The sequence below is a fragment of the Nannobrachium achirus genome (genome assembly GCF_963921795.1).
Source record: "Nannobrachium achirus genome assembly, chromosome: 5".
Classification (NCBI taxonomy): domain Eukaryota; kingdom Metazoa; phylum Chordata; class Actinopteri; order Myctophiformes; family Myctophidae; genus Nannobrachium; species Nannobrachium achirus.
Genome location: NC_137814.1, coordinates 39,619,530 through 39,641,519, shown reverse-complemented (window position 1 = coordinate 39,641,519; position 21,990 = coordinate 39,619,530). Strand labels below are relative to the sequence as shown.

Genomic DNA, 21,990 nt, shown 5'->3' with positions numbered 1-21,990 from the left:
GTTTGAAAAATGGCACATGAACACTAGCATTTCATACAGGTGTATGCTACTGCTATAAGAAAATGCTCAAGACTTTACTATACTGAAAAGCAATTTATTGACATTTAAGTTCTCAGTGGTTACAATCTCAATGTATTACATATTTTATAAATTTCTTTACAAAAGAAAGAAAAGAAACAAGAATACAGTGTATCATATCTGTTACTTTTAGCGGGGCAGATAAATGCATTTTTGCACTAAAATACTTCAGAAGTGGAAAGAAACCTAAAACTTTTCACAAGTACTCCTTAGGGGTTGTTCCTATGATAAAACACATTAGACACTGAAAAATCAAAATGGCTGCCATGTTTCCAAGATGGCTGCCTCTGAACAGTACCCCAGCCAGTTAATGTCCGATTTTCATAATATTAGAGTTGTTTTGTAGGTTTTAAAACATCCTGAGTTCATTTATTACACTTTTAAAGCAGCCAGAATAACCTTTCTGACTTTTGGTTGGGGTCTTTCCTCACCTGGGACCCCCCAAACAGACCCCTGAGCCTATTTCAGTAATCGCATTGCTCCTGCTCCAGAGCAATGTTAAATTAGATCATAACTGAAGCATTAAATTTGTTGTAACTGGGCTCTGAAAGCAAAAATGAGTAGTAGCAAATACCCAGGGGTCTTCCACAGGGGGTCCGGGACCCCTAGGGGGTCCTCAGAGTTACTACAGGGGGCCTGCCGTATCTTGATGGGGAAGTTCTTTCTTTTTTTAACTGTTTTTATTAGTATTCTCAGTATTATTTATTACATTTTTGTGTGTTAGACAGGTTCACAGGTGTTACTGCAGGGATTGCAAGAATTAAGGTATTGCAACTTCTCACTTTGGGCGCGCAGTCTAACATGTCCATTTATTGCACTGCACTCACACTGACAACACAACACACACACACCTCTTTGTTGTTGTAAAGAAATTCACTACTATACATGTCCTCCCTAATAGTGTTGACAGTTTCCACTATAGCATTTGCAGGGAGGAGAGTGCAAGGCAGGTTATTGTTTGAGCAGCTGCACCGTCCCTTGTAACCTGCTTTGCAGCCACATTTGATGAGCTCAAGTACTGCCTTTGCAGCAGGGAGGGCAAGAAACCTGACTGAACATACCCTCCACTCTCTGAATTCCATCTATTTTTTTCAATTGATGGAAGCTCAGGGCAATTTGTCAGGTATGACAAAGTAGGCATCATAATAGGATACCTTCATCAAGGGACATGATTTTGAGGAAGTGCAAACACATGAAGAGGCTGATACCCCGATTCCTTATCAAGTCCTTGCCTCCGGTACAAAAAAAGGAAATTTATATATTTGAGTGAGTTCAAGTTATTGGATGTTACAAATGTCAAGGGTTCCTTTGCGTACATAGTTTTTCAGGTGCTGACTGGGGAAGAACATTTGTTGGAATCACCAAAAAGATTGCAACATTGCAGTCGGAACATTTTGCATGCCACGTTTACAGTTCAAAAGGTCCAACAACCCTGGGATTACTCAGATGGGAACTATTTCTGTCAAAGAACTTGGAGGGTGAGATGCTACCTCCAACTCGTGCTGCACTGCTACCACATTACCTCCGTGCCAACTCTGTGCAGGATAAATCATACCTGACCATACCATACCCTGTGCTTCCACCAATCGAAGAAAATAGATGGAATTCAGAGAGTGTAGGGTATATTCCAGTCAGGTTTCTTGCTCTCCCTGCTCCAAAGGCAGTACTTGAGCTCATCAAATGTGTCTGCAAAGCAGGTTGTAAGGGACGGTGCAGCTGCTCAAATAACCTGCCTTTCACTCTATGCTATGGTGGAGACTGTGTCAACACTATTAGGTTGGACATTGAAGATGATGATGATGAAGACGAATATATCCTGCATGTCTGAAATTACTGTATTGTAGTGAATCTCTTTGGGCGTAATTGACCATGGGCTCTAATAAGGTGAGGGTTTTGGGGTGACAATAACAAAGAGGTGTGTGTGTGTGTGTGTGTGTGTGTGTGTGTGTGTGTGTGTGTGTGTGTGTGTGTGTGTGTGTGTGTGTGTGTGTGTGTGTGTGTGTGTGTTTGGTCAGTGTGAGTGCAGTGCAATAAATGGAAATAATGTTCTGCACCCAAAGTGAAAAGTTGCAATACCTTCATTATTGCAATCCCTGCAGTAACAGCTGTCAACCATAACTGTTTAACACAAAAAAACATTATAAATAATACTGAGAATAGTAATAAACCATCAAAGTACAATACATAAAACCAGGATACATAAAAACATTCGAAGTTTCAAAAAGAAATTCAGATTTGGCAGGCCCCCTGTAGTAGATCTGAGGATCCCCCCCAGGGGTCCCGGACCCCCCGTGGAAGACCTCTGTTATTTGCTACCAGTCATTTTTTTTATTTCAGAGCATATTTCAGATCTAATTTAACATTGTTCTGGAGCAGGAGCAGAGCGATTACTGAAATAGGCTCAGGGGTCTGTCCAGGTGGTCCCAGGTGAGGAAAGACCCCAACCAAAAGTCAGAAAGGTTATTCTGGCTGCTTTAAAAGTGTAATAAATGAACTCTGGATGTTTTAAAACCTACAAAACAACTTTAATATTATGAAAATTCGATATTAACTGGCTGGCGTCCTGTAAAACATATCCGAAAAGGCGGCCATCTTTAAAACTGGCGGCCATTTTGAAAATTAAGTGTCTAATGTGATTTTTCTAAAGAATGACCCAAGAGGTACACTCTGTAAAATTTTGGTGCTTCTTTCCAGAACTGAAGTATTGTTCTCCTTAACTGCCCCGCTATTTATCCACTTAAATCTCTTAAGGAATGTTGGGGACGGAAAGGAACATTATTCGAAAAAGCTAAACCATTTGTGACCAACAGTGCATTTTGGACACTGACACCTAGTTGACAGGATGGCATGATTACTATGGGCATTGTAATAAGTAAGAAACATTACATCTTGAATGTCTTTGAAGACCGTCAAAGTTGCAAGCAACACAAAAGTTAATGGAAAGTCAAAATCCCATTTTTTTCACACGTCGTTTTGTTTTTCTCCATGAGAATTGGGGGTAAAGTGGGGATGTTTTAAGGGGCCCTTGCCTGGAGGTGGCCACACAAAGCTGTATTGTCTTAGGCATGTCCCATTTCATCACAGAGACCAGGACCGCCTGGTTTGGGGGGGGCAACAGTGGAAGACAGTGTAGTTTAACAAAGGCCATGGTCATAGTTCTTCACCAGGCGCTTGAGGTGGAACAGTTTCTGCCTCAGTTCCTTGCTTTGTTTCTTCTTGGCTTGATAGTCTGTTGTCTAGGAGAGAAACATGGTGCCGTATGATATGCATTAGGCTAAGGACCCCCATTTGGTGCCATTTTTATCTCTGGGACCCCATTCTACACTGAACAGTCCTCCAGTGTTATTACTCTTGGAAACAAATTAAAACGGGTCCTTTTAGTTCCATTCATACACTTTTAGCGTTATAAACTATCTGATCATTTAGTCTCTGGTCCCCATGTTGTGAAATGTGAACCACTGCACCATACACCAGATGATTTAATCAAACAGCTGCTGCCAACCATTCATATCTTGTAAAACGTTTATTCTCACAGAAATGACCATTGTGATTGAATGAATTCTAAAACATCTTTCCTGCTCAAAATTGGTGATTTTGTTAATAAAGGAACAGATTGATTCAAAATTAATTAATGACCAGATTAGTCATTAATTTGTACTCACCTTCTTTAGCTCCTTCAGTCTGTTATATTCATCTGACACTCCCTGAGGATTGAGGATAAAATTAATGTTAACAAGTCAGCTGAAAAAAAGGGTTTTGGATGTCATAGCAAGTAAGTCATGCCTGAAACCACAGTGCAAATGCAGTCCTCTGTGGTTAAAGAATTGCAAACCTCCACCAAAAAAAACAGATGTGACTTATAGTAATTGGAATGTGTATTAAGGGCAGCATTCAATTTCATTAAAAAAAGGGGGGAGGGGGAGAAGGGGATAGGGGGCAGCAGGTGGTGCTTTATAGGCAACAACCTTGCTATGCCCAGTCACATCCAAAAACGAATGCTTCCTCAGCGTCAGTCACAGCAACGGGACACATGGGTTTTGTGGTTTTGGCTTCAGAGATACATGCTGAAGGGACAGCTCTCGGGTTCAGAGGTGTAAAGTAACTACATTTACTTTAAGTACTGCAGTTAATTATAAATGTGAGGTGCAACTTTATTTAGATTCTTCCATACTATACTAATACTCCACTATATCTTGATTCAAAAACTTTACTTTTTGCACTACAATTATTTGACAACTTTACTAGTTACTTTTGTCATTTTGATTATTATTACAAGACAAACAAAACATTACCCAATTAAGCCCTATTTTATACTTCAGCTACTCGAAAAAAGAATCTAAAAGTTCTCAATGCTTTGCGATGTGACACATTTTTAACTTGTAGATCAGTTATCTTCAGCTAGTTGACACAGTTGGACAAATTTGAGTACTTTTACTTTGATACCAAAGCTAAGTATAATTTAATTAAAATACTTTTTGTACTTTTGTAAAATTTAAAATACAGGCCATTTTTCTATTGATAGGATCTTGAGCACATCTTCCAGTAGTGCTCAGGTTACAGGACATGCTCTCCTCTACCTGGTATGAGAGCGAGGAGTGTCCCAGGGTGTCCATTTCTCGGCTCAGCCTGTGCATCTGATCGCTGATGTCGTCCATCTCAGCACACAGCTTCTTATAGTGGACCCGGTCAGCGTCAAACTCCCTCTTGTACTCACGCCGCTGCTCGTCCGACGTTATCTCTGGGTAAAGCCTGCAGCCCAATAGTAACGTTAATATCAATCTAAAATGTTTTTGTTTTTGTAAATAGCAAAATGAGAGGGAATTCCCCTTTTCTTTGCTAAATATAGATAGGGGAGTAGGGATTGTGTAGTTTTTTGTCAAAGCATTTTAAAACAAACAGCAGCCCTATTTGCCTTCAAGATAATAGTTGAACACGGAAACAGTTTAATTTGGCCCTTCTAAAAAGAACCATTAGTTATTCTGGTTGATGTTCTTTTTTTAAACCACTTCACAAAGAAGGCCAGAGGGGTGTAAAAATTAAATGATTAATTAAAGTGTTACAGTATGAGTAATTCTGAGAAAGTATTGTTAAAAATGTAAAAGCCAGAGGCAAACGTAATGAATCAGGAGCAAATTATAATGGCCCACCTGAAGAGATAATCCCTCTGGTCCGGAGCCAGCTCATTGCCACTCTCTCCCCCAGTGGTATAACCTGTCTCATATTCAACAGGCTGCCAGGCTTTCTCTACAGGTTGAAGGTGTTTCTTGATGCTGTCCGCCTCATCCGAGGAGCTGTTGGGCCTAACAGACGCCCTGGGGTTTCCATTCGCAGTCTCAGCACCACGGGTGTTACTGTTGTTACCGGGATAACTGCATATAAAGTAAGGGTGCAACAGTTAATCAAATTAGTCGATTTAACAGATTATAAAAAATAATCGATGGTTGGAATACCAAAAATATCAGATCTACAAGCTCACAAAGCGTCGCTGCAACATGTTGTGAGCCTGTAGATTGGCTGAAATGTGGCTTAAGTGGTTAATCAGACTAATCAATTTAGTTGATTATAATCGGTATATATTTTTATTATCCCCAAAATGCGCTTCTCGAATTATTTGATCAATCAAAAAAGTTATCAATAGAATAAATGAAAAGAAAATAATTGATAGTCGCAAACCCTAATATAAGCCAGAAGCGGATGCTGTTGTTTTAGAACCGTGGTGTATTGTGTGTGTGTGTGTGTGCTTGTTCATCTGTATGATCACAGTCTGCTCTAGAGCACAGGTGGTCGAGGAGAATGCAGGTCTCACTGCTACTCACCCCTCACTGTAGACGCTGGCTGTTCTGTTGCCATAGGACAGCACACTGTCCACTGCCCTGAGATCAGCGACAGGTGCAGCCCTCTCTGACAGCACCACAGTGGGTGCCTGCGGGATGCTCCGCGCCTGCCCAACACTGTTCACCTGGAACAACACATCAAAAGTAATTAACCCATTTAGAACGGGTACACATTATTGTGTATCATTATTTTATGCTTTGACTGTTGAAAAATAGCAGATATACAAGCTCACAGCGCGGCACCGAGTGCCGCGCTGCGAGCTTGTAGATCTGCTATTTTTCAAAAATCGTGAAAATTAGAATTTTGAACCGATTCTATAAGTGTCTTTTGAATCCTTCTAAGGTTTTTGGAAAAACCTATGCTTCTATGTCAGCAATCTGGCTAGCCATCGTCAAAGAAAAGGTCCTTTTCACTTAAATGGAGCTCAGTTAGTCTCTTCCTTGAGAGACTGCTATGTCAGTGGTTCTCAAACCTTTTCATGTGAAGGACCCCCAAAATGATATTTGGCCACGGATCCCCATCTCAAAATATTTAGTTCCAGGGACCCCCCAGAAGCAAAATTTGAGTTGCAAACGTTTGCTTTGAAAATACGTATATTCAAAGATTTGCACACATTTTCATGACTTTTTCAAAAATAGCAGATCTACAAGCTTGCACGCTATTTTTCACTGGTTAAAGCATTCAATAATTATAGGCCTATTAAAAACTGGAGAAGGCAGGCTGGGATGCCTACCCAGGGCCGTGTCAGTCCTGCATATACTGGTACTCACAAATAGTAGTCATACAGTGATGATTTGGGGAGGACAAAACTGGATATTTACTGCGCGACCCATAAAACTGGTTTGTTGCCCAAAATGGGTCACTGCACTGAGGTGTGTACAGGTCCTCGGTTAATCCGACCACCAGGACGACCTGGTACATTATGGTTCATTTGATCTGGGGCTGTGTGTGTTTCCTGCATGCTAAAGATAGAATGTAAACAGTAAATGCATAAAGTTCATTTTGAGAACCGGGTGGCTAAACTAAAAGGGACACACCTGCAATTATTACTACTTATTTGTGCAGTGGAGAAGAAATGAAGTTTCAGGAGGAGGAGGAAATGCATTTCATTCAGGAAACAAAGAAAGGTGTTGTTGCTATGCTCCTGGTAGGAGAATACGGCTCTGACAAGCGTCCTTGAATGAAAAAAAAAAAAGAAATAAATAAAAACGTCATGGGCAGCCACAGGTGCATAAACACGTGCACACGCATGCACTGAAACAGACACTGTGACAGTAGCCTGAGTCACTGTGAGACACACTGAGGTAAAACAAGATGGAACTCCAACATCCATCATCCTCGGAGGGCAGGAGTCCTTCTACTGCAGGTGTCCAGGATGATCAGTGTCTTGCCTGCCAACCCCTCTCTCCGCTCCTATTCTTAGCAGTAAAAGCACTGTCAGAGCCACTCTATGAGAAAGGGCCACACATGAGAAATTCCCTCAGCTGCTTTCTGCGTGAGTGGAGGGCCAATGTGAAGTATGGAGGTGCAACGGTCCAAGTGCACGTGTTTATATTTATACTGTGTAGGGTACAATTTTGCATTGAATATTATTACTCTGATGATCGTTTTGGAGTTCTTGGAAATCGACTTTATGCTTCAAGCTTACTCCCATCCAACAAGTCCTGTCTTCAAGGTTAAACCATTCAAATCTGCTGTGCTAAACCTATGCGCCATTATCTGTTCTCTGCTAGCATGCTGACCTACATTGTTGTCACATTGTATTTCAACAAAGGAATCGTTTACAGATAAGGCTTTTATTGCAAACTCAAAAAATCATGATTTTTAACGATTGTATATTTTCTAGTAGCAGTGGGTTCTTTCCCAACAAGAACCTGGTCCCTTAAAGAGAGGATGTACAATAGTGAGTTGATGAGGTATACTGTATAAGGCATGAATCTGATTACTGTACTACCAGTAAGATGCCTAAGGGTGAAAAGCGACCACAGACGCAACCTGCCGTTTGTCAACGAGTCTGAGGTCCATCATTATTTGCAAAGGGCTCCCACCCGGCCCCGTCCTTGCAGGGGGGCCTCGGGATTTTCAGAGACGCCACAGGGAATGTGTTTTCACAATGTGATGTCACGGATATCCAGGGTTTGATCTTTGATGAGGTGATGTCACAACTATGTGATGTCACAATGTCAACAACGTGATAACAGCTACAGTCTATAGACATTGAGACGTTACAGAAGGACGTATGGACAAGATGTGGCGGTTTTCATAGTTAACGGCGACCTACGTCGCAATCAGTACTGTATTGTAAGTGCTGATCTGTACAGTGAGTGTTGTACTGTACTCTGACTACTGTGCACTTTGCAGCCACCAGAGAAAGTCCATGAGAGAAGTGGGCACAGACAGTGTCAAGGCACTGTCTAGTACAGCAAATGTATTCTGAATGTGAAATATATATGATCTTGAAATTGAACTAGTGGTGTAGGCTCTATAATTGGGATAGCCAGAGGCAGTGCACAAACTATTCATTCCTCAGAGTCAAAAGTCAAAGACTTGAACTCATGTCGTCATCAGGTACAAAGTAAGGAGTTACTTAGAGACCTGGAGGATTCTGTGAGCCCATAAAACATTGAATTTATATCTTGATTAGCTTCCTCTTATTGTACTATTTTATATTTTGTGCCAGAACCCATATCCCAACAGCCACCATCACATCACCATCTCCTCATTACCATCAGTATCAAGCCAGTATCATGGTCAGTATCATGGTCAGTATCATGTCAGAATCATGTCAATATCATGGTCAGTATCATGATGTCAGTATCATGGTCAGTATCATGATGTCAGTATCATGTCAATATCATGGTCAGTATCATGATGTCAGTATCATGGTCAGTATCATGATGTCAGTATCATGTCAATATCATGTCAGTATCATGGTCAGTATCATGTCAATAGAGCATCGTAAGTGGTTTACTGGGGTCGCTTAAAAATCGCCCATTCATTTTCCCCATAGTATTTTACACAAATATTTATAACAATTATGTTAAGCCTCGAATAAAGCCATCCAGGATGGCAGTTTGTTTCTATGAAAAGAACGTTTTGAAAATCGCTAAACAAAGGGTATTTATTAAATGTAGTATATCAAATAATGTAATATTAAAATATGTTTTCACATAGGATCAAAGGTTGTATGGTCATGACTCACTGCCATCCTGGATGGCTTTGTTCGAGGCTTAACATAATTGTTATAAATATTTTTGTAAAAGTGGGGAAAATGAATGGGCGATTTTTAAGTGACCCCAGTAAACCACTTCCGCTGCGATGTTCTATATCATGTCGGTATCATGTCGGTATCATGGTAAGTATCATGTCAGTATCATCATTCTTCTATTGATTGCCACACGTTTACCATTATGTAAAAGAAAATGTTGCATAGTTTACTATGAATAAAAGAATACTATATTATTTGTATTCTGGGAGCTGCAGGTGTGCGAAGCAGCACTGATGATGACAGACTGAATCATTTAGCGACACCATGTTCTATGGGGATTCACACAGTAACACTGAGGCAACTCAACACTTTTTATACATTATACATGTCACATACATTATATATGCCTGCCAGGGAGGCAAACATACAAGCGTTCCCAAGAATAGGGCCGGTGGCGTCACTCGAAAGGAACATCAACTCAAACTATTTGAGAGCCAAAGTGATCTAATAGACTGTACCAGAAGAGAGGAAGTAGTATGATTAATTTATACTCCAACGTATACTGTGTGACATAGTTGCACGCCGCAATCTGCAAAAGACACTGTCATAAAACCAAGTATAAATCAGGCTGTGTAGACTGCTGCACTGTAAAGTAGAGCAATCACTGCATGAGAGGACCCGAGTCAGACACGTGCAACTTCACTCAGTCAGTGGGCTGGCAAACCCAGTGTGGAATAAATTTCCCTCCAATTATAATATGGTGATAATTCAACATAATGGAGTCGCCTGGGGAATAGACAGGTCACTTATACAGCCTACACCTTCTCATAGACAATGTTATCACAAAAGTACTTGACACTGTGCAGGAGGCTATTCAACTTGCAGCCTGCATAACAAATTGTGATAATTTCACATACAAAAAATATAATAACCTCAGCTAAATAAGTGTGAATGTGTGATATGATATATCTCCAAAAGGAGATTTGACCTATACACTGGCCTATTAAATGTTTTCATTCAATATCTCCTCATATATAATTTTGTCTACAAATAAAGTGCTAACATCTCGCTATAATCTGACAGCACAACACGTCACCTGCATCTGTTGCGAGCTAGTGGATTTAACAAGTTAAGCAAATAATGTTGGTATGAACATCATGCACTTAAGTGGTTTTAATTTGGTTTTAATAACTACCCAGGGTAGTGTTTTTCACCAAGTTCCAGGCAGGTGATAAGAAAGTATCCCAAATTAGTATTGTGAACCTAAAACCATCACCACATTGTCTTTCCTGATGTTGGTGTATCAGCAATACTCTGCTCACAATTTTCATGTTTGATTAATGCATTACTGCTCATGACAGTCATATCTAACAATCAAGCACATACAGTATTTAGGCCTATGTCCTTCTTCAACTTTATTTGTTTTGGTAGGTTGTCCCTTTTCAGGACCACTTTTTAGCCTGCTACTGGTTCTGCCACTGCGTCAAACTTGCAAACCCGCTCTAGTTTGAGGTTTACCAAACAAGAGCCAACTAGAGCCAAGGCCCTCTGCAGTTAATAAGCTGTCAGTGAATTTTGAATTCTGTTAAAGGAGACATCCAGACCAAAACACAAATAGGGTTAAATCTGCCTTTTATCATACCCCTTCATACCTGCTTTAGTCGATTTTTTTCATAGCTGCCCCTGTTGCTAGATTTCGGCTGCCCCTGTTGCTAGATTTCGCGGGCTCTGTCATAACTCAGATTCAGATTCCTTTATTTACCATTGTGTAGAACACATAGGAATTTGTTTCGGCAACATAACAAGTGTGCATTCAAACATTCCTTTTTTCACATATAACATGAAACGAAACCAACAACACAACTAACACAGTGGATTGTCCTTAGGCTAGTGCGGTTATTTCTTTAGCTTCAAAGTTAGTATTTTTTGATTGGATTGTGTTTACACAACGTCCTGAGACCAACCAAACCGCTGTTTTGACCTCGCCTTCGGTCGCAACTAACTTTGAAGCTAAAGAAATAACCGCACTAGCCTAAGGACAATCCACTGTGTTAGTTATGAGAGAGCCCGCGAAATCTAGCAACAGGAGCAGCCGAAATCTAGCAACAGGGTCAGCTATGAAAAAAATCGACTAAAGCAGGTATGAAGGGGTATGATAAAAGGCAGATTTAACCCTATTTGTGTTTTGGTCTGGATGTCTCCTTTAACTAAGAATGTCTTACAATGTCATTATTGTCGTACTTTCATCAGTTAATTTTGAGCATTGTTATTGTTTAGTTGATATCTCATTGTATTATTAACCAGTGGTAAAAAGAGATGGGCTATAAGTTACAAAGAGATGATAAAAAAACGATAATAATGTGCTCCTCGGAGCAGAGGTCTCCGCCAGGCCAGGTACCGTAGCTTATTGTGGGCCATCAAAGTTGAAATAGAGGAAGGAAAGGAATCCAAGGAATGTTGATGACATAATGGTTCAAGAGCTCAATAGGGGAAAAAACGCTATAGTGCCACCATGAGGATGATTTGAAAGATTTAGGGTGGCATTTCTTCCTTGGCCTAGTGGGAAGTTTCATAGCAATCAGACGCTGTGTTCATGATTTGAGGCATTTCGTTCAAAACGTGCCAATCATAGTGCAATATGAAAAAATCAAACCTCGGTTCGAAGTGAAGCGGTGAATCTTATTCTATGTGTTCTAGAGCTATGAAATCTGTGTTCTAGATCTATACATTTTGTGTTCTAGATCTATACTTTCTATGTGTTTTAGTTCTATATTTTTATGAATTCTTAATGAATGAATGATTTTGTCTGGAGGGCCAAATTGTCATGTGAAGCTTGACCAATCCTCAATACTGCATGCACGGGACATGACACGGACACGGGACTCCTTGGAAGCCTATGGGACAGACTGTACGGGACAGACAAAGCCACTCCTTGGAAGCGGCTTTCACCGCTTCAAAATTGGACAGATCTGTCATGACCATAATGACTAGAGTCAGAGACTAAAGTGTGGTTGCCGTGACGCAAGTCACACTTGAATTTTCCCCATTCAAGTCAATGGGGAAAATGTATTCACTAATATGTCATCAATATTATACCTTGGAATGCCCATATTTATATGGACATACTGTGTCAGTCTCATGTGGTCTATGATGTCAGTCATCTCCATATTTGGGAAAAGTTAACATTTTTATTAAAGTCAATGGAGAAAATTAATTCATGAATAAATATTTATAAATTAAACTAAATATAACGTATCTCTTAGCAAAATGCACCCCTAGGTGTCGCGATGAGGCCGTCAATTTGACATATGACCCAAGTGCGACCAAAACTGCAGGAGGAGTAGCGTGGCAAAAAAATATATATCTGGAAAGATGGATGGAAGGAATAAAGACGGACACACTAATAATTTGTACCGATTTGCGTGAGGTTTGGACAAAAAGTAACTAGACCAGGTCAACCTGGTTGTGCCAGACCCCCTGTCTGTCATCATCATTTATGACATCATGCCTTTTGTAGGCATGTCATCATCATGTCATCATCATATATACCCTTTATATAGAAAACCCGGACAGACCGACATTTGCTTATGTAGGCCTACCCATTTCATGGGTCTGGCAATAAGAAAAAATCACACCCGTGTGAAGTGGAGCTGTGTGTGTGTGTGTGTGTGTGTGTGTGTGTGTGTGTGTGTGTGTGTGTGTGTGTGTGTGTGTGTGTGTGTGTGGATCATGTGTACCGATTTCAAGATGGCGGAAAATCTATCATGGCGCAAATGGGCGTGGCCTATATGGGGAGATGCGTCATGACCCAAGGAATCCAGGGAAAAAATATTTTTAATTTTCCGACCTACGGTTCAAGAGTTACAGGCCAAAACGTAAAGTGGGGTGTTATGGCGCCACCATGCGGCCAAATGACACAATTATTTTTTATTTAATCCTTGAAATCATTATGAACCTCCTCTCCAAGTCTTGAAACTCTAGCCCCTATGGTTTGCGAGAGACAAATAATTGAATGTGAGTTTTTGCGATTCCCATTATAAGTCAATGGGGAAAATTAATTCACTAATAAATTAATATCAATTAAACTATTGAACCTTTCTCTTAGCAAGTTACTAGCCCATGATTCCCGAGTAAGCCGGTCGATTTGACATATGGCGCGAGTGTGTGGTGGCAAAACTGTGGGACTAGTAGCGTGCCGAAGTTTAGGAAGTTCAGGCTACATACAGACACACAGACAGACACACAGACAGACACACAGACAGACAGACCCACACGGCCACGTATAGGGAGCCTGTGCTTCACACAGCTCCAAAAATGAAACAGATCTTAACGTGCAAGGTTCACACTCTGCTAGATCCCCCCTGCTGGCTGGTACCATGACCAGCCAGCAGGGGTCTCTACTGCAGCAACAAGATAGACTAATTCCTCACTGGCTTTCAACCCACAAAGTGATGGGAATTGAACCCAGGCCTCAGTGTTTCATTACCTCTATGCTACCCGTATACCCAGGTTTTAGCTATAGATCAAAGCACATTGGGTGAATGGTTAGTGCACCAACATTGTGATTTCAACTCTCACCACCCTCAGCTTCCTGCTCTAAACTTTCCTATAAAAATAAGGAAAAACTGCCTAAAAAGACAGAAAGAAATGAATTGTGTGACTCAGCATAGCCTTTGGATCACTGTTAACCTGGAAGTAACATGTAGCGATTATCGGTTGTCTGTCACAAGGGGTCCGGTTTTGCTATGAATAGTTTTTTATTATTTCTTTGTATCGTTTCCCCCCCTCCACTGGTTAATGATCAGCCACAGTGAAACCAGGCGTGCTGAAGACAAACATGTGGCCCAATAGCAGCAGGTGAAAGAACAATAGGATCAATGATTCCTAGCCACGTGTTTGTCAGTATCGGCTCAAGACTGAGAAATCAAACACTAGAACAGGGGTCTTCAACAGGGAGTCCGGGACCCCTAGGGGGTCCGTAGAGTTTCTACAGGAGTCCTCCAAATCCTTTTTTAACCATTCGAACCCTAGTGTCCATATTCTGAGAACTTTGGCCAAAAATAGCAGATCTGCAAGCTCACAATGCCTCGCAGCGTGAGGCGTTGTGAGCTTGTAGATCGGCTATTTTCGGCAAAGAGCTTTGGTGTAGAGGGGGAAAAGAGCATACTAAGTACAGAGTGAAAGGTCAAGTTTTTTAAGTATTGAGTGACGTTTCAAGTTGTTCAATATCTGAAAACACAAATTGACATGAATCCAAAATACACTGATGATTGTGCTGTCAAAAGATGAAACTATATGGAATCTATTAACAGGTTGTGGGGGTCCCCGCTTCATCTCTCTCAGTCTCAACTAAGGGGTCCCTGGCCTGAAAACGTTGAAGACCCCTGCACTAGAATGAGGGTTTTGTCTTTGTGATCGCATTTGTCTCACTTCTGTGGAGTGGCTGCAGTTGGCCTGGCCATTCATTCATTGTATTGTTGAGGTGTTCACACATAGGTCCATTATCTAGTTTCGTGGTGTAATTAATGGCTCAAGCCCGGAGTCAGTTTCCGCACCAATCCTTCCCTTCTGCCCGTAACCCACGCTGACTCATCCATCCAGCCACCCACTTATGCACTCACCCTGTCATCATAGGGGTGGGCGATATGGAAAAATACAATATCACAATATTTTCCCAAGCTGTATCACGATACACGATTATATCACGATTCTTTTTCAAGTTGGTTTTGATGGTTATTTTTCAAGTTACTTGACAAAAACTAGACTCTCTGGGTTCCTTTTGGGGGGTCTAAATTGAACTTTACAAGTATGTAACTCTGACAGCATACAAATGGCATACCAAATGGCATACCAAATGGACCCTTACGGGTCCATTTGGTTTCATTTGTATACTGTCAGAGTTAAGTGGAGACCTTGACAGGTTTAAATTGAATTCTGCAATGAATCTCTGTATTAACGATTAAACAGGATTTTTTTACAAGGCTCCCTCAATTGTATCACGATATATACGATATCTCTGAAAAGGCATATCGTGGAGACATTGTATCGTCTCCACGATAATTATCACCATATCGCCCACCCCTACCCTGTCATATGCCTTTGTTCAGATTCATTCCACCTGTTTCAAACAAAGTGAGTAAAACACCAAAGGTTTGACTGACCCAGTCCAGTACATGGTGTCCCTCTGGTTGCTCGGACAGGGGTCGGTCCCAGTAGATGTTGGGCTTGCCATGGCGCCAGATCTTACTGCGGGTCTTGTAGGCATAGTAAGCGGCCAGGGACAAGGCTAACACCACCATCAGTCCCAGTACCAGAGCTACAGCCTGGAACAGATCATCATTATAGTCTGTCTCATCGCTGTTGTCTGGCAACTTTTAATGTTTTTTTTCTGTAAATTAAGGCTCTACTTCATCACAGTGTCACACAAAAGCATCAAAAGTAGCAGATCAACAAGCTCGAAACGTGGCGTGAAGCAACGCATTTTGAGCTGCTTGAAGATCTGCTTTGTAGATTTGCTACTTTTGAAGTTGAATCCTGAAAAGCAACGGTTTTGGACGTGAGGTTTCCAACTGACAGAGATGATAAACACAATTAGATAGGATTATAAATAAGAAAATAGAATATTGTCAGAATTTGTCACTGTCGGGCAGAAACCTCGTATCTCCAAGATTCAGATTTGTGTGTTTGTTTTCGTAAAGTAAAGCCCTGCTTCACCATACAAGACTGTGGCACAAAACTAGTGAAAATAGCAGGCCAACAAGTGAGGAGGAGTTGTGTGCTTGTAGATCGGCTATTTTCACTATTTTACATCATTTTTAAAATGATAAATACAAAATGAACGGTTTTGGACATACAGGGTTTCCACCCGACAACAACGATATAATAGTACAGTAATTCTGTCCACAGTGAGAGTGTAAACACATTGCCATTGTAGCTGTCAGGCCATTGAACTGACCTCCTCAGGGTCCATGTAGCAGTAGTGCTGGAGGTACTGAGTGTACATGGGGAAGCCTCCCGGGAAGCCAGCCCCAGCGCTGCCACTCAGGCTGGGCCGATTGGGTATGTTCTGACACATCATCAGCATGGGGTTGTACAGCATGCTCTGGGAGCTCTGGGACATGGGGTTCACCCCGATCACAAACACGATGTCAATTATACCCTGGAAACGTCAAGCACATACACATACACATACTGTATGGTCATATTTTAAACATATATCTATTGATATCCAATATAGCAGTGGTTCTCAACCTTTGGGTCGGGACCCCCAGGGGGGGTTCCCTAAATTATTTTGTGGGGTCCCCAGATGATTAGCTTAATGTGCAACATTGTTTTCTCACTCCACAGTAAACAAACCAACATAAAGTTTAAGTGTATAGCACATTTCTAAAGTAACAATTTAAGGACTTTTTAATACCTCTAAAATGACAAATTAAACATTGGCCAAATTGTCAAATATTAGAGACAGACATTGTGAAAATAGCAGATCTACATGCTCACAACGCCTCGCGTTAAGAGCATGTAGATCTGCTATTTTCACAATAGAACCATGTTATACTTATTATACCTAAACTCTTGGTGCTCGTCAGGGTCGGGGGTCCCCTGTTAAAATATGATTATTTTGGGGGTCGCGGCCTGAAAAGGTTGAGAACCACTGCATTATATCCATCCATCTATTATACACTGTCAAAGCAATCTACTGTACTTATTGTGTCGAGGTATATCAATATGCCTGCTGGTTTTTCGCCCTAACCCAATGCCCCCTTCTTAATACCCAGAAAGTTAATTCCCCCCCTTTGACAAAAATATATATCGTTACACTCTGAGATCTTCTGAGCCTAAATGTAATTAGTCCAATCGCAGCCTGTGTCTGAAATTACTCACTCACTCACTCACTACTATAGTAAGTAGTTCTATATACTTCTATATAGTCTAGAGTGAACTCATCTGTGGAATTTAAAAAACACATTTTGGACTCTACTCAGATGCCATTAATGACACTGTTGTGACACTGTTGTGCTGTGCCAGTTCAACGTCAGCATTTGTCTTTCAGCACAATGCATGTAGGGTTTGCGATAGGGGCCATCGGTTGTACCCCACTTTTCACAATGCATTATGGTATACGATGAGTCTGCCATATAGGGTAGTATGATTATCATTATACATTCAGCCACCACTACAAGTTAGTTATGGTTATCCAGCAGCATCTGGTGAAAAGTGCACTATTCTGTCAAGATGTATCATCTAATACACATGCCCAGGGTAACATCTTACATCTTAGGTGTGTTTCATTTTATATACCCAATTTCCAGGTATGTTAAACAAGTGGATGCCTGTGCTTTTGAGGCCCAATCCCAGCAGTGGCTCAGGAGAGAGATTGATTGGGAATCAGAAGGTTACGGTTCAAGCCCCAGGTCACCTGGGTTAGTGTGTCCTTGAGCAGGACACTGAACCCATCTTCTCCTGATAATGAAGGTGCCTTGCATGGTTTCCTCTGCCGTTGGTGTGTGAATGTGTGTGAATGGGTGAATCTAATGCACATTGTAAAATGCACCATTTTCCACCTACAGTACAGTATATATATTGACAACCTAGATCATCAACATTGTAAGCAATCAATAGTATGCAGCACAAGCATTTATAGCCAGTGACATTATTCCACTATTCCTAGGAGAGGAAATAGAGCCAAGACGAACGGTGCAGAAGGACTACAACGTGATGTGTTATGACAGGGACCTTTCCAGAGGTCCATAGCGTCCTGGCCAGCCTGACTCACCTGCAGGACGGCTAAGATGACGTCACAGACGAAGACTGTCAGGTAGAAACAGCGGCTCCGCATGCTCGGCGACCGAGAAAAACTCCCCACCAGAAACCCCAGCGCCACCAAGAAGTTGATGGCTGCCACCGAGATCATGGCGCACTTGGCCGAGTATGGCGTCATGTACCCGCTGGAGTAGCCGTAACTGCCCCCGTAGTACCCTGAGCCCGTTCCCCCCGTGCCGCCCCCCACGGGCCCTGCCCCGCCGTAGCCCACCCCGTGCATTTCCCACACCAGGGTGGAGGCGACGCAGGCGAAGATGAGGAAGCACATTAGCACCGTGGCCGCCTGGAAGGTCTTGACGAAGCCGGGAGGAGAGAACCACCGGAAGAAGTACTGAGGCCTCTCCTCCGTGTAGCGGTGGTCGTCGGGAGGGCGGTTGTTGTAGGTGTAGGGGACGTACTGGCTCCTGAACGAATGGACGCTCCTCGGGGCACTGAAGCGGGAGGTGGCGGCCGCGGGGTTGTAGGCCGGGGGTCTGTCGTACTGCCGAGTCTCAAACATGATGGAGTTGTGAGGAGGGAGGCCTGGAAATAATAAGCTGTATGTTACTTTACCTTAGCATTGCAACAATAACATAACATAGAAGATTTCAAATAATGGCAAACCTGGCAGTCTAAAAACTCTAATTCTAATGTCCCTTGAGACTTCTTCCAATTAGATAATTCGCTCTCTACTGCACCCCAACATACTTTTCTCACCTCACTCCCCCTCTCTCGCTCACACACACACACACACACACACACACACACACACACACACACACACACACACACACACACACACACACACACACACACACACACACACACACACACACACACACATATCGGTGACCCATGCTTCATCAGGGCAGTGGAACTAAACCCAAGAGGCTTCAATAATTCAGACAGACAGCAGATCAGAGGCCACCTGATGCAGCCATGCATGGTGTTTGCTGCAAGGTGAACCCCCCATGTACCGTCACATAAGCTACTTGTGTATCCCTCCCCTGGCCTATAATGATGAGTTATGTGTGAAGGGGGGGGGGAGTCCAAGTCCTGCATAGCCTACTCACTGGTCTATTCAGAGAAACTCACAGCTGAGGGGCACACTTTACATTCAGAAAAAAGCAAAATGAATGAATGAAAAACACATACATTCACTCTTTTCTGCTCTATTTCTCAACTCTCTCCTACACGTGGCACACAAACGTGCATCATGAAAACCAGGGATGTGCAGAGAATGTTAGAGGGGCAGGGGCTGAAACTTCGTAAAGGCCCTTTTTGGTGAAAATAGCGAAAACGGCAGACCTCCAAGCTCACAACGCGCCGCGTTGTGAGCTTGGAGGTCGGTTATTTTTGGTACTTGGTGATACAAACACTGAACTAACTTTTGAATGCTGCCTTCAGGTATGGCATGGAAAGAGGGCATTTGCATTTCTTTCACCACAGTAAAAACTGCATTCATGGTCTGGAGAGGGCACTTTTTTACAGATGGATAAAAGGGCTGGGGCTCAAGCCCCCTTTGATGTCTATGTGTGCACGTGCCTGATGAAAACGCTCAGACGCACGCGTGCACGCGTGGTTTCATTCTCACCCGTGTCGCCAGGGTATAGTGAATAATTCAAAAGCTGAACTAGACAAATTCATGAAAGGCTAGCACACATCAAAGCTAGCCCAATTGGAAATTCCAGTTATTCATCCTTTCTACAGCCTGCTGTTCCATGGCTCTGTCCACACTCTGTGCTAAACTCTGTGTTGAATTATGCAAATGTGAACAATTAATCTGACACTGCTATGAGCATTAGAAACCATAAAAGTCATAGGGCTGGCTGTGATAATTAGGCCTACCATTCAAAAATGGTCATTTTCAGTCAGAGCATTTATATTAAAGGAATTTTCTAAATGCATTAAAGGCCTATACAGTGGTGTAAAGTAACTAATAAGTAGCCTATACAATTTTGGGGTATTTGTAGCCTTATTTACTTGAGTATCTCCAGTTTTCAGTATTTTTACTTCTACATATTGTATAGCTACTTTTACTACAATTATTTGAAAACTTTAGTAGCCTACTTTGTAGATTTTGATTATTAATACAAAATATAGCATTAAACATTTCAACCCATATATAGCACATTTCGGCCATTTGAAAATAGTAGATCTACAAGCTCACAATGCAATCGATGTGATGCATTGTGAGCTTGTAGATCTGCTATTTCAAAAGATTTGTATACATTTGAAAACTTGAAATGGGACATTCTGCATAACGAGTACTTTTACTTTTGGTACTTTAAGTACATTTTGATACCAATACTTTTGTACTTTTACTCAAGTAGGCATTCTAGAATTCCAGCCTTTTACTTGTAACAGAGTATTTCTATATTGCAGTAGCCTATATATTTTTTTCTTATTGTAAAGACATTTAGTATAGGCCTAGAATATTTTTTACACCACTGGGCCTATATCCATTACTCCATTAGGTACTCTATTCATCCATTACTATCCTTTAATTGTACTAGCAGGTCAACACGTTACACTGAGGTATGGTGACTGAGGTAGGCCTATCAGTAGTCAATAATCAATAATTGGAGATACTAGCTTACCTTGTCTGTGGAAGATTCCAAGTTTTCAACTTTCTACCTGCTGTGCTGCAATCGTTGAATAACCCCGTCTACAGCGTTTTGTTCCCGCATTTTATTTTCTCTCAACTCGTCCAGTTCTACGTTTTCCATGATTAATTCTAAAACCCTTCCTCTCGTTAGAGATTATTGAATGAATAACGTTGGTGTTGTTACCGGTTCTATTAGCAGCAGACTGACACGGGGACCTGCTGCACCTGTTGTCTGTGAGTCTCACACCGCGCAAGACAAGACTAACTAATGATTAATGAACTTCAACTAGGGCAGTGGTTTTCAACCCTTTTCATACCAAGGCCCATTATGTAGGCCTATTGGCCAATAGGACCACCCATTTGATGAGATTTAGCCTCCTAGACCAAAACTTTGGAATTTGTTGTCTTTGGATAAAATACTGTCCACAATTCCATGCTGTATTGGTGTTAATTGTGCCATGTGCCAACTTTGACAAAAAAAATAGTTTTCTGCGTTCTCAAATTGTGTAGACTTCTTGTAAATGTTTAACAATAATTTAACTCTTTGAGAGCGTAAAATGAGTTAAATGACATGGGTCCATTTGGTTTAATTTTCATTTTCTCTCAATTTGTTCCCCTATTTGATTGCCGACTCTCTATAATTTAACCTGGAACGCCCTCAAGGACCACTGGTGGTCCCCGGACCACTGGTTGAAAACAACTGAACTAGGGAGATCAAATAGTGGCTAATAAGCCTATATTCATGGGTTGCATTTGTAGTCCTACACCAGCCATGCATGTTGAGGACCAACACAGGTGTACTGATGGGCGTATAGAACATTAGTTCTATGCCAATCAGACACATTGAAAAACCTGTGTTGGTCCTCAACATGGCCGTTTAGGACTACAAATGGAATCCATGAATATGCTGTAGGCCTACTAATGCCTCATTCACACTACAGATATATAGTTGAACGTTTAGCTTGGGAATTCAATGTAATCTCAATGGAAACCAGCTTTAAAGCTTTCAAAGCTTTGTTCTGAGCATCTCCTGCATCTTTAAAGCTGGTTTCCATTGAGATTACATTGAATTACCAAGCAAAACGTTCAACTATATAGACTATCTGTAGTGTGAATGAGGCATAAGGCCCATTCCCACTGGGCCAGATAACAGATAAAAAAAATCTCTTTCTCCAGATATCTTTCCATTCATTTTTTTTTAATCTGTTATCTGGCCCAGTGGGAATGGGCCTGTAGGCTGTAGCCTACACTAAATAAACTAAAAAGCCTATACAGGCATGTTTGAACAGTTTGAAATGTTTAAAGGAGTAGTTCACCACTTTTCAACCTGTCTTCATATAATAGGTCCTCACTAATGTCCATGATAAAATATCACAATGTTTTTCTACTCAGTCCAAGTCTCCTAGGAGAGCTGTGGGAAGTTCAGAATCCATCGTCTTGTGACATCATCATTTTCCAA

At 41.5% G+C, this 21,990-nt stretch overlaps 1 protein-coding gene across 1 annotated transcript; it reads right to left on the bottom strand.

Moving 5' to 3' along the window:
* Positions 1-2,894: 2,894 nt before the first annotated feature.
* LOC308285777 (occludin-like) lies at positions 2,895-20,643 on the bottom strand. Its single transcript, XM_080726643.1, has 9 exons — positions 20,524-20,643; positions 17,898-18,466; positions 16,077-16,280; positions 15,283-15,444; positions 5,895-6,037; positions 5,226-5,447; positions 4,656-4,827; positions 3,741-3,782; positions 2,895-3,314 (listed from the first exon to the last, which is right to left on the bottom strand). The coding sequence occupies exons 2-9, from the start codon at positions 18,441-18,443 to the stop codon at positions 3,213-3,215; spliced, it is 1,593 nt and encodes a 530-aa protein (XP_080582769.1). The 5' UTR covers positions 18,444-18,466; positions 20,524-20,643; the 3' UTR covers positions 2,895-3,212.
* Positions 20,644-21,990: the final 1,347 nt, after the last annotated feature.